Here is an 11,842-nt window from a genome sequence, read left to right as displayed (position 1 = left end):
TTGGTTCACTCTCATTAACCACTCTGACTTCATTTGAGCTGCCCACTCCTCCACTTCCCCCATATTGAAAGGTTGCTCATTTATTTATTTATTTATTTATTTACTTTTAACTGGGTGTAGTTTAGCATCACTGAATGAAATCTCATAGATGAAATAATGTCAATAAATGAAAACTAAAAGAAAGCATAAATATGCAGTGTATCTCTGGTGTTCAGTTAAAAAAATTCTGTTATTTTCCTTTTAAAATATCTTTTACTTTGTAATACCAATGAATTGATTCCCCTTGACACTAGATTTTTATCAGTTTTGACTCTCGCACTCTGGACAGCAGCTTCAGTAGTTCTTATGTTTGTAACTAGAAGAGAAAATGCACCTACAGGGATACACAGCAAGGTGGTTTGAATTATCAGCCACTGAGGTTTTTAGTTGTGTAAGCAAGAAAAGCTATTATTTCTGTGCGTTTTACGTGTCTACAGTGAGTGTTGCAGCTCTGTACCTGCCACTGGCATAATTATGCAACATGAATCAAGGCATCAACACCAAATCCAAGTGTCGGGTCACGGTAACAGAGTGATAACCACATGGTCATCCTTCCCCTGCCACAGCATCTCCCCCTCAAAGTTAACCAGCCTCTGTTTCCTCGCTCGCAGAAGAACCCCCACCAGTTTATTGGAGATAGTCACGTAATGCTCAAACAGCTTCCCAAATTCTACGGTGATCACTTTCCCATCGCTGCTGCTTCCTCCCTGAACGCCGGCTGTCGTCTCTCCAATGGTCCTTATCACCTCACACAGCTCCTGAACCTCTCTGCTGATGTGTGTGTGAGCATCTTTCCCCCGCTGCTCCGTCATGGAGCCTTGCAGGGGCCTCCCGTAGTCGTCCTGCCCCCTCTGAGGGACCACCACACTGGGCCTGGTGTCGTGACTGAAGGGATTGTGCTTCTGGTACTCCTGGTGCTCGTCTGACCACTTCTGCCAGTTCTCCTTTAAGCCTTTCACGGAAACAATGCACACTGCTGTGTCGTTGCTCAACTGAGAGGGAGCTGGGACGTCGTCCTCGCTTTCCATGATGGTGGTGCTCTGACTGTTTGTCTCCATCACTGGCTCTGATGAGAAGATTACAGAACTGTAATTCTGTTCATTTGTGGGTCCAGATAGCTACAGTACATAAATGCAATGTTGTACTCACTGAATAACAGCAATTTATTATTTCCATTGCTCAGTAGCAACTGTATGAATCCATGATGACTGGTGGCAGAGTTTAGTAATGATTAGCAGTTTTTGCCATGGCTAAACTCTAAAAGAAATTACACTTAATAGTAAAACCTATCTTAAAAATGAGTTGGTTTGCAGCTTGTGCTGTGAAGCAGCCTACAGATCTGTGCAACCTTTTCAGAGATTATAGTAACAAGCATGATTCAACTTACATGTGACTCGACCCTCAGTTCACCTGCAATATTGTGTCATTACATCCGAGCTGCACAAACAATCCTGTTGTCACGCTGCAACTATGTAAAAACAACTGGCACAACAGTGCAACACTGCTGACAAGAGCAGGACTGTGTGTGTGGATGCCTGTCTGTCCCACAACGTCCCCGAGCGAGGCAAAATCACTATGATGGGCATTGTGTGTTAGCCAATGGCATTGAGAGGAAATCATGACAGCCAATCACTGACGGCAGAGAGCGGCGAAGACAAGGTGCCTCTGAAGTAAAGCAGATTACAGCCTGAAGAGGAGAGAGGACTTTATCTACACACGCGAGTACAGCACAGAAATCTACTGATGCTGATATTCATTTGGATTAAAAACTAACTAACTAACAAACATTTAATATAAAAAATTATATGTTGTGACCTGGTTGTGACGCACAGTGATAAAGAGTTGATATTAGATAATCAAAACAGCAGCAGTTTGTGTGAACTTCTCTTTTTTCTTCCATCTGTAGAAATGTTCACAGTGCACATATATAAAAAAGAAAGAAAGAAAGAAATACACACAATGCACAACTTCAGGCAACGCTTTATAATCAAGTGAAAGAGGAAACCTCGTTCTTCTACCATGTATGGTGATGGTCATTTGAGACTCAGGGAGGTACTTTGTTTCAGAGCCCGGTTTCAACCCGGACGTATTTTGAAAGCGCACCAACCATGGCGGCCTCCAGTGGCAGATCATGCCTTCAGTATCTGTTTCATCTTGCCCAGGATAATCTGGATTTCAGATTACCGGTAAGACTCAGAAACTGCTCCCAGATCCTGTCCAGCTCATAATATTCATGTTGAAGTTAAATTGTTTGCGGGGGAAGAGCAGAGTTAGACAGACAGACAGACCCCCCCTCTCTCTTTCTCTCTGTGTGTGCTGTGTTAGCTACCGCTCAGGCTAAGTCACATCTCTGTGGATAAATTATGGATGTATTATTATATAATACTTAAAATATTATATAATATTCGTGGGATAAATGCATTGTCGTCATGTGAAACTGTGTTTCTCTGGTGTTTTATCACCATAGCAAATAATTAACACTCCCTCTATGTACCGTATCTACTTGATAGGTTCACAGGATTTGTATGATCTTTTGTAACTGTTAGCTATTGAGTGAATAGGAGCACTGTTATTGTCACAACAACACCGTGTACCCGTGGACCTACATAATAGATTTAATCTGCAGTAAATACAAATAGCCTATGTTAAAAATCATCTGAATCATTATTTGTTGATGTCTTTTTTCTTTGCTGTGCTCCTGTGATGGCCCACTCTACCCAAAATAATCCTTAGAGGGACACTTTTCATTGAGCCCAATTCAGAAAAATTTAAATTTGAATCATGTTAACTAATAAGTTAGGAAATATTAATATTAATTGGATTATGATTGATTACGTGACATGATCCTCATGAGGAGCCACTGAAAAATCCTCTTCTGCCGTATCTGTATAGAAGTTTTCTGAAAGCTTCTCAAACAACCTTACATAGGAGTTGACTATCTGGAAATCTGCAGTATCAGCTCAGTGTGTGAAAAGCTTGACAGAAATCAACTGAAAAAGATATTGCAGTACTAAATCCCCACTGTGCCCCTTTAACTTTAACCTGCCTGCATACATTATGGTGTTTTCCAAAAGAGTGTGATACGTACATAAATCACTGTTTATTGTCTTTCTCTTCTTTCTTGCAGGAGATTAAAGCTCTGCTGGCTCTCAGAGGAAAACCATTCCACCCTGATGAAAATTTCAAAGAAAAGGTTTGAAAGTCTGGTCCTTGCTGTTTCTAACAAATAGTTTGGCTGCAGCCTGGTTATCTGACAGCAGCTCCATCTGAAGGTTTTGTCCTGTAAACTATGTTTTCCCTGCAGCTACATGTACTCATCTTCTTACTTGTTCCCTCTAGTCTCCTTTCTGGTGTCTGAATGGATTGTCTGAGGAGGACGTCTCTGCCATCATGGCCAGATCTGTTTGTGCAAAGTAAGTGGTGGCCCTGCACCTACTACCGTCTGTCCACTGCCTCTCTTACCTTCACTATATTAAATTACATTACTCATTACTAGGTCTGCCTTTGAACTATGGGGCCAAGGACGAACACACAGTGAACTCAGGACATCGCTCTTGAATTACCCCTCAGAGAACATGGTTTGTGATGCTACAGTTTCTAGTTATGCTGGACACATAAATCCTTGCAATTTTCGGGGGTAAAAGTCTTATGTGAAATTTATCTGGTGCAAGTCATGTGTTTTAGTTTGTGTTTGTTGCTCTTTCTCTGTATTTCACTACAGTCGCCCTTCATGCACAAAGACTCCACATACAGAATCAACATCTACACCTTCAACAAGACACTGCAGTTTGAAGACAGAATCAAAAGGATTGACGTGAGTGTTTAGATGTTCAGAAGTGTGTGGCGGTGTATCACCATCTTTGTGGACTTGTGCATCATGTTCTGTGCTTTCATCTGCACTTTACTTTTATTTTATCTTTTTATTGCTATGTGTATATTGTATAGTGGCCTAAGCCAGCTTAAGCACTTTATTATTTCTCTAAATTTTGTGAGTCATTATTTTTGGTTTTCTTTTCTTTTTCTTTTCTCTCTTTTTAATTTGGAGGTTTTGCTTCATCAGTATTTCGTTTGTAATTGCACAATGACAATAAAGATCTTAAATTTCATATCAGGCTATGGACTATCTTCCATTTGAGGGCACAGTGAGTCTTAAGAGCCCTGAGCACATCTTCTGTATGTTGGAGGATTACGGTTCAGACCCCAACAACATCCCAGAGGATCCAGACTACATCTACTTTGGCCGATGGGTGAGATGCATGCAACTCTTTGTTAACATCTGGCTGAAATATATTTTTATTGTGAAGCAAACAGTGTATCGGTAATACAGCCTTCTTTGGTATAGACATTGCCTCATTTCAAATGTCAAATGTAGCACTACCAAGTGCTATACGGGTATGTACATTGTACAAAACACAATATGAAACTTGTAACATGAATAACAAAATTAAAAACAAGTAAATAAATAAATCAAAAACAATAGATGGGGAGATAAACTGAAATAAAAAGCAAATAAAACCTCTAACTCCCTCCCCGTCCCATCCTGCCCATCCAGTGCTACCCAGGGTTGTACTACATCTTAGGCTGACATGAAGTAATCTGCAGCTGAACACTTTTCGTCCTTTTGCGCTCACAGATCGCAGATGGTCAGCGTGAACTGATCCGCTCCCACAGTGTGAAGAACAGACACTTCATTGGAAACACCAGTATGGACGCTGGCCTGTCGTTCATCATGGCCAACCACGCCAAGGCCAAAGAGAATGACCTTGTTTTTGACCCCTTTGTCGGCACAGGTGAGTTATCTCCATCGCAGCCTCTTACACCATCTACATACCCGTCCACCTCCACACAGGTCAGTGAACTCTGTCTGTTCTTTGTGTCCGTCACAGGGAGCCTGTTGGTAGCATGTTCTCATTTTGGAGCCTATGTGTGCGGAACAGATATTGATTACAACACCATTCATGGCAGAGGTGAGTGTTGTCTACTCTGAGTTTTTTTAATTTTAATTCAAGTTTGCTTCAGATCATTTATGTGCAGAAGCAACGGTGACAACGGTCTCTGCTCTGAATTCATCTTCCTGAATGTGTCTTGTGTCTTTCAGGTCGCTCGAGCCGTAAAAACCAGAAGTGGCGAGGACCCGATGAGAACATCAGAGCCAACCTGCGGCAGTACGGGACTGAGAAGATGTATTTGGATGTGATGGTGTCTGATGCATCCAAGTCTGTGTGGAGAGAGATTCCTCTGTTTGATGCCATCATTACTGACCGTAAGACCCCCTTTTTTTTCTTTTTTTTTTACAGACCACAGGCCAATATTATCCACAGTGTTGATAAATGTAGCCAAATTCCTGCTGTCTATTGTTTTTTGATGGGGCTGTATGAATTTTGAGCTGGTCAAAATCCACCTAGTTGTATTTGAAAAGTGCAAATCTCAGACTTAGTAATGTAGACTATTGACTTGACTTGGCACACATTACAGTTGTAGTGTTTAACAGTTGTAGTTCTTTGGCTCTTATGCAACCAGCCTCTTCTAAATTGAGTATTTCTCATAGTGGGATAAATCATATCTTTTATTTTTCTTGTTTTCTTCCTCTTATGTTACGTTTTTGTTGTCAGCTCCATATGGCATCCGTGAGTCCACAAGGCGAACAGGCTCTCACAAAGACGTCACTAAACCCCCTGACGGCATGTAAGTACCGCACAGTATTAGATGGTAGGCCTGCAGTGAGCCCACTTTGAACTCTAGACCAAGTTTCCATTAGATTTGAGAGTGATTTTTAAACATTTCTTTGGTATCAATTTCAAATAGAAGAAGGAAAAAAAATCATCCAATAATCCTGCAATTCATCTAGTTAGACAAATAATCCTCCATTTTTTCTTTCACTCATCTTCCCAGTTATGTCGAGTCTCACGTCCCTGTCTCACAGGCGTACCACCTTAGTGACATCTTCACAGACCTGCTAAACTTCTCCGCCCACCACCTGGTCATGGGCGGGAGGCTCGTCTACTGGCTGCCTATCTACAGGCCGGAGTGAGTAGTACACAGACTTTTACACATTGAGCCCTGTTAATTAAACCACTTCTCAAAGTACAGTAAGAGTAACCCACACTCATGAAAGCTTATTCAGCTCTGTTATTGTTATTCGAACACTGAACCACTTGTTGCTCAAAAACATGTAATACTTTGTATCAATAGGGGGCAGACTAACACCATAAACCATCAACCAGACCTGCACAGAAGGGAGACTAATCTATTATTGGCCTAAATTAATTCCCTAAATAACCAAATGAAATGAGAAAAAGAAGGATTATAGTGTTAACATAATACATTTATCAAATCTAATGACTGCATATATTTAATTAAATTTGGTTTGTATATTGATTGGAGTACATGTTAAGAAACCAAAGACTGTAGTAATGACTGTATTGATCAGTTCAGACAAATACATTTACAAGCTGCCAAATGCTTTTAAAATCAGGAAGTATATTAGCAACTCTCTCAGTTCAGAGTCCAGTGGACTGACTGGCACACTGAGGACTTTCCACCCCACTTTTCCACTTGGGTTTTTTTTACTTACTGTTTCCCATCAGCACTATCCCATTCCCACTCCTATAAAACATTGTCCACCTCATGTAAACACCTGTGTGAATGACAGTGTTTATACACAGCAGTATACAGGTGTGTTCAGGTTTTTCCTCCCATACAGCTGGGCCTCAGTAAACCACAACTGACAGTGCGCTGCTTTATATGTACAAGACGCCTGCTCTGAAACAAAGTTGTGCATTGTTAAATGTTTTGTGCATTAAGCAGAGAGTGAAGTGCTGACTGGAAGTGCAGGTGTTTGACTGTAAAGGTATGAACCACAACAGACGGCAGCAGCAGCAGCAGCAGCCGATGTTTGAGCCCTGTGGGGCTGGAACTCCCTCAGGTCACTGATTATAAGACCGGGGAGGGCGATGAGATAACCATGCATCCTCAGGTGTTTAGTGTGTGTGATTGTGTCAGAGAGAAAGAACACATGTATAAACACACCTTATAAACCTATGAGTTTTGTTTACCTCCTTCACGTTTTGTCTGTTTATGTGTATGTATCCACCAATGTGTGTGGTCTTACATGTATTCATTCATACATGTGCATCATCGCGGTCACACATTCATCTTTGCTACTCATCTACCGGTGCTTGACTCTGTGCCTGTCAGAAAGCCGTGCCAAAATAAACGATCTGAGGCCAGCCGAGTCAGATATGTGAACTATCTGTCCCTGTGGTCTGCAGGCTGACCCGTGTCGCATATGTGTTTTTGGATATGTGTGTCTGTGTGTGTGTAAGCCCAGACGTAGCCTGTCTCCTGGGCCTAATCTGGGGCTCTACAGGGGAGATATCAGGTTTCTGTCACCCCCACATATGTGTGTATCTGCAGCAATTGCTTTGATAGGAACAGTGTGTGTGTGTGTGTGTGTGTGTGTGTGTGTGTGTGTGTGTGTGTGTGTGTGTGTGTGTGTGTGTGTGTGTGTGTGTGTGTGTGTGTGTGTGTGAAAGTGTGTGCGCGCGCATGTGATGACAGGTGACACAAAGTCCTGTCAGCAGAAGACGGCTTCTAGATCAGGTCAGACGCCTTGAACTCTCTTCCCTTTCTCCCCTTAAATAATAAATGGCAGGAGAAAAAGTATCAAGACGGACGATGGAGTATCAGTCATCACAGCCATAAAGTGACCTGATTACAACATAAACAAGTCAAGCAAAGACATAAAGCGACTGCATTGTCAGATGTAAGGTGATACACGTATCACCGAATACAAATGAGCCATGATTTCATTTTTAGGTCATAATTTTAAAACCTCAGACATTTTGGACAATCGCTCATTTAATGATTTTTGCTCTTTCACGAGGGGCCATTTCTCTACTGTTCATGGGTCAGATTTTACATGTTGTGAAATATAGTACATTTAAACTGGCTTTATGTTGAAATATTATGGGAAAAATAAAAGTATTTAGTAATGTTTTGTGATACATTTTAGGTCGTGTGACTTGCACTATGACTGCACCCTCAGGGCTCATTCTGACTATGAGAAAGAAGAAGTTTAAACGACAGAAAAGAGCTGGTGAACAGTAGCAGTTTGTGTGAAGGTGCCCTTTATAAAGTCATAGACTCCTAATAAAAAGTAAGCTCTGAAGATGAAAGACGATCCCTGCCTCCGCTTAGACGTTAACACCGTCTCCACAGGTCTGGCGCGCCGCTAACGGCCCCTGATTGGCAGGGGAGAATTATCGCCAGGCTGCATCACCACTAGTCACCGTGACGACCAAACATCCCGTTGCCGCAGAGGCCCACACGTGGCCATAGCAACAGGGCAGACAAACAATGACGTACAGATCTGGCTTTGAGAACGGGACTGTTGCTACTGTGACGGTGGTTCAGAAGGAGAAAGTGCTACTGACACAAATATGCAAACACATACATCATCTGCTGTTAATAGGCCCTAACCTGGACTGGCTGGTGATGACAGAGGCAGCCGTTGACCTGTCAGGTCAGACTCACTTTTTCCAGCCTCATCTTTGCACACAAAGAGCTAAGTTAGCTGTATGGTATGAGCAGCGGTTCCACCACACCTTTCGAAACGTTTGTGATTTAGTCGGGGAAGGAGAAACAGAGTGAAGTATACTATGCACACAGAAAGATGTTGGCGGGGCGGCAGAGAATAGTTGGCAAAAGTGGTAATTTTGACAGGAATCGTGTCCCTGCAGCCTTCATGTGGCCTCTCTGTACTTTCCTCTTGGAGACTGATTATAAACTCTGTGTGTGTGTGTGTGTGTTTTCCAGGTACTCTGAGGAGATGGTTCCTCTTAATCCCTGTCTCCAGCTCATCAGTAACTGTGAGCAGACTCTCTCCAGCCACACTTCACGACGCCTTATAACCATGGAGAAGATCAAGGAGCCGCAGGTGTGTGTGCATATGCTTCTGAGTGTGTTTGCAATGGAGCTGAAATTTGTTCATGTTAATGGTGAGTCGGTCGACAGAAAATTAATCGGCATCTAATGATCACGGCCAAACATTTTCCACTTCCAATCCCTCCCATGTGAGGACTCGCTGTTTTTCTTTCATGGTAGTAAATGGACCAACAGACCTGGGGCTCGACTTGCTGGTTGGATGCAACAAGCAGTTAAATTTAATAGACTTTTTAAAGATTTTCCAACATTTTGAAGGCATATTTAATAAGTGAGGGTGCAGTTTGCACGAAGGGTTGTGTTTTAGCTTGCAGATGCTTGAACATGTGAGGAGGTACACGTTTTTTTTTTTTCTGTGAATCGTGCTGTGCGTTTCAGTTCTTCAGCACATTCTGCACATAACTGCATTTAACTTGTGGGTATTGTCGTTGTTTTATAAATCAAGTACAAACATTTACTTACATTGGTGCCCAGCTAATATGCATGAAAAACAAGTTATTTTAAAGGATTTAAAACATGCATATTCTTCTTATTCTTCTCTGATGTGTACACGACTGCAGGGTTGACCATATAATTCAATTCTGTTCATTGTTTGATTATAATCATAACTTTGTAAATATGTCGTTTTAAGTTGTGCACTGTGGTTGCATAGTTATAAATGGCAACATATCTGCACAGCACCAAGCTGCTGCAGAATTTGTTTACTGTGTTTGTATGTGTGAGCATGAACAGTAACACAGATATGACTTAGTTTATGTAAAACGAGAGCATGTGTGTGTCTGCCTGTTCTTTGATGTTTTTATGTGTATTTCGTAGGATTGTTTGTATATGTAACCACATGAGTATGTGTCATGCACAAGTACATGCATGTATGCATAGGCCTATGTTTTCTACATGTCATCCCAGTGGAAGTGATGGTGTGTCTCTGTCTGTCTGGGGTTAATCCTCACCATCTGGCTGTGATTGGCTCATTTCTTTTATACTGGAACCCTAAATGGCTTAATCACACATCGTATGGAAAACAATCCATCTTTGGATCTGTCATCCATTCTACTTCAAAACCCCAAATTGCTCCCATAAAGGGCCCCGTATGACACGCACACACACAAACACACAGTTGTTTGATCTTATCTGACTGGTATCTGTCTCAGGGTTTTCCCTTTCCCAATATGCCTGAGTTCACACCTATCTGCACTCGTTCACCAGTTCACGCTTGATGTGTGTGAGCAGCACTTGGACATGTTTGCATGTCTGTGATACATGTGGATGTGTCCACACTCTTTCTGTGTTTTGACAATAAAAGGGCCAGCCTGATTACTGGTAATGTTTCTTGTTAAGCTAGTGCAGAACAAACTCTCTTAAACCTCATATTTTCTTATTTATGGGGTGTGACATAATGAGTTTGGTGACCATAAATCACTTGTAATTCACCCAATTTAACACTAAATATATGTCTCCACCCACCTGTAGAGACCAAGTGGTTATTTCCACTGTTTTTCAAGTTGGTCGTAGTCGTGTCCTTCTATCGGGGTCATGGTGAGGTTGTCAGTCTTGTTACCTGGACTTTTCCCTCAGAGTGGTCATGGAAACTGTTTTGAGGTTGCTTGGCAGTATCGGCAAGCGAAAGAGAGGTGTTGCTGACAAATTACAGGCCTCAGCATTGGAGTCGTCACTTCCAACTCAAGTCACCTCATTATTTCTCTTCCCAGCATCTCTTTTTCTCCCCTCATCCCTCGGTTGACCAGCAGCTACCTTACAGCCAAGACAAACTGTTTAGTTGTAGGGATTCATAACAGTTCATATTCATTGTTCACATAGACGCACTGTGTCCTGTTCCTATATGCAAACAAGGAAAAGGTATGCAAACCTCGACATGCCAATATTATGCTGACATGTAGCGGGGGAAGCTTCATTTGCTGGAAAGAGAAAGAGCTGTTTGAATTTTTTTACAACCAGATGACATTTATGTTAATATAGTGTTATCAAGATTTTACTCTCACCACATGCTCACAGTGACACATAAATACATGTATTCCAGTTCATATTCAACTATGTGTAATGTTCTTTCAAAAGTTCCCTAATTTGGGAAGACAGGCTGCGCTTTAACAAAGTCGGTTCGAGTAATCTCTGTTTCGATGTCTGGCTCTTTACAGGAGTTGGACAGCCTGGCCCATCTCTCCGACCCACGCTTCGGCCCCTACCAGGGACACAACGCCTTCAGAGAGAAATATTTCAGTGGACTTAACAAGAGACGTGGAAAAGAGGACAACAAATCAGACTTTAACGGTGTGTAAACTAAGCGAAGCCTCAAGATGAAGATGAGAGGAAACTCTTCAGAACAACCACCTACAAGACTCAGTACGTGGTTGGCAGTAGACTAAAGGAGGACACAAACTGAAACATATTTGTTATAATCATACTTTTTTTTCCTTTTTTAAATCTTTTTAACTTCTTTAAATTATGGATATTTGTATGCCTTATTTTCTTTTCAAATAAATTGATAATGTGTCAAAACTATTCTCTCCGAGGTGCTGACAGATAAATTATAAGACACATGTAGACACTTGCAGACACACAGCGCCAGACTGGTATTGCAGGGATTTAATGAGTCACTTCCATAACATGGGGTTGAAACACAGTAAAACATATTATAGACAGACAGAATAGTCAAAAATGAAGCAGCACAGATGTCCTGTCATTTTATCGTAAATATGGTTGAAGCTGCCAGAACAGTGCATCCCAAAACCATAATGCAACTTGGCATCTTTCATAAAACCCTTGATGACTGGTAAACACCACATTTTTCAAACTCATTACGCCCCAGTCTGTCGGTTAAGTCTCAAAGCCCAAAGATGAAATG

At 41.7% G+C, this 11,842-nt stretch overlaps 2 protein-coding genes across 2 annotated transcripts; one reads left to right on the top strand and one right to left on the bottom strand.

Moving 5' to 3' along the window:
* Positions 1-262: 262 nt before the first annotated feature.
* LOC146972413 (actin-binding Rho-activating protein) lies at positions 263-1,541 on the bottom strand. The gene is made up of 2 exons (XM_085802616.1): positions 1,427-1,541; positions 263-1,105 (listed from the first exon to the last, which is right to left on the bottom strand). Exon 2 carries the CDS (start codon positions 1,095-1,097, stop codon positions 558-560), a length of 540 nt encoding a protein of 179 aa, XP_085658742.1. The 5' UTR covers positions 1,098-1,105; positions 1,427-1,541; the 3' UTR covers positions 263-557.
* Positions 1,542-2,095: 554 nt separating this feature from the next.
* Positions 2,096-11,404, top strand: trmt11 (tRNA methyltransferase 11). The gene is made up of 13 exons (XM_085802615.1): positions 2,096-2,225; positions 3,167-3,232; positions 3,379-3,452; positions 3,536-3,617; positions 3,761-3,853; positions 4,152-4,286; positions 4,673-4,829; positions 4,926-5,006; positions 5,138-5,302; positions 5,652-5,724; positions 5,932-6,066; positions 8,857-8,977; positions 11,136-11,404. Exons 1-13 carry the CDS (start codon positions 2,148-2,150, stop codon positions 11,274-11,276), a joined length of 1,401 nt encoding a protein of 466 aa, XP_085658741.1. The 5' UTR covers positions 2,096-2,147; the 3' UTR covers positions 11,277-11,404.
* Positions 11,405-11,842: the final 438 nt, after the last annotated feature.

The sequence above is a fragment of the Trachurus japonicus genome, chromosome 16 (assembly GCF_045865225.1).
Source record: "Trachurus japonicus isolate A0001 chromosome 16, Traja_1.0".
Taxonomy (NCBI): Eukaryota; Metazoa; Chordata; class Actinopteri; order Carangiformes; family Carangidae; genus Trachurus; species Trachurus japonicus.
The sequence above is the reverse complement of the archived record's forward strand: the minus strand, read 5'-3'. Positions and strand labels throughout refer to the sequence as shown.

What these genes read in the sequence shown, in the direction of transcription:
- LOC146972413 (XM_085802616.1), bottom strand. Translation starts at nt 1,097, where the DNA reads ATGGAGACAAACAGTCAGAGCACCACCATCATGGAAAGCGAGGACGAC.
- trmt11 (XM_085802615.1), top strand. Translation starts at nt 2,148, where the DNA reads ATGGCGGCCTCCAGTGGCAGATCATGCCTTCAGTATCTGTTTCATCTT. An exon ending in ACATCTACTTTGGCCGATGG is followed by an intron (nt 4,287 to 4,672) that starts GTGAGATGCATG and finishes TTGCGCTCACAG; the next exon opens with ATCGCAGATGGTCAGCGTGA. An exon ending in CTGCCTATCTACAGGCCGGA is followed by an intron (nt 6,067 to 8,856) that starts GTGAGTAGTACA and finishes TGTGTTTTCCAG; the next exon opens with GTACTCTGAGGAGATGGTTC.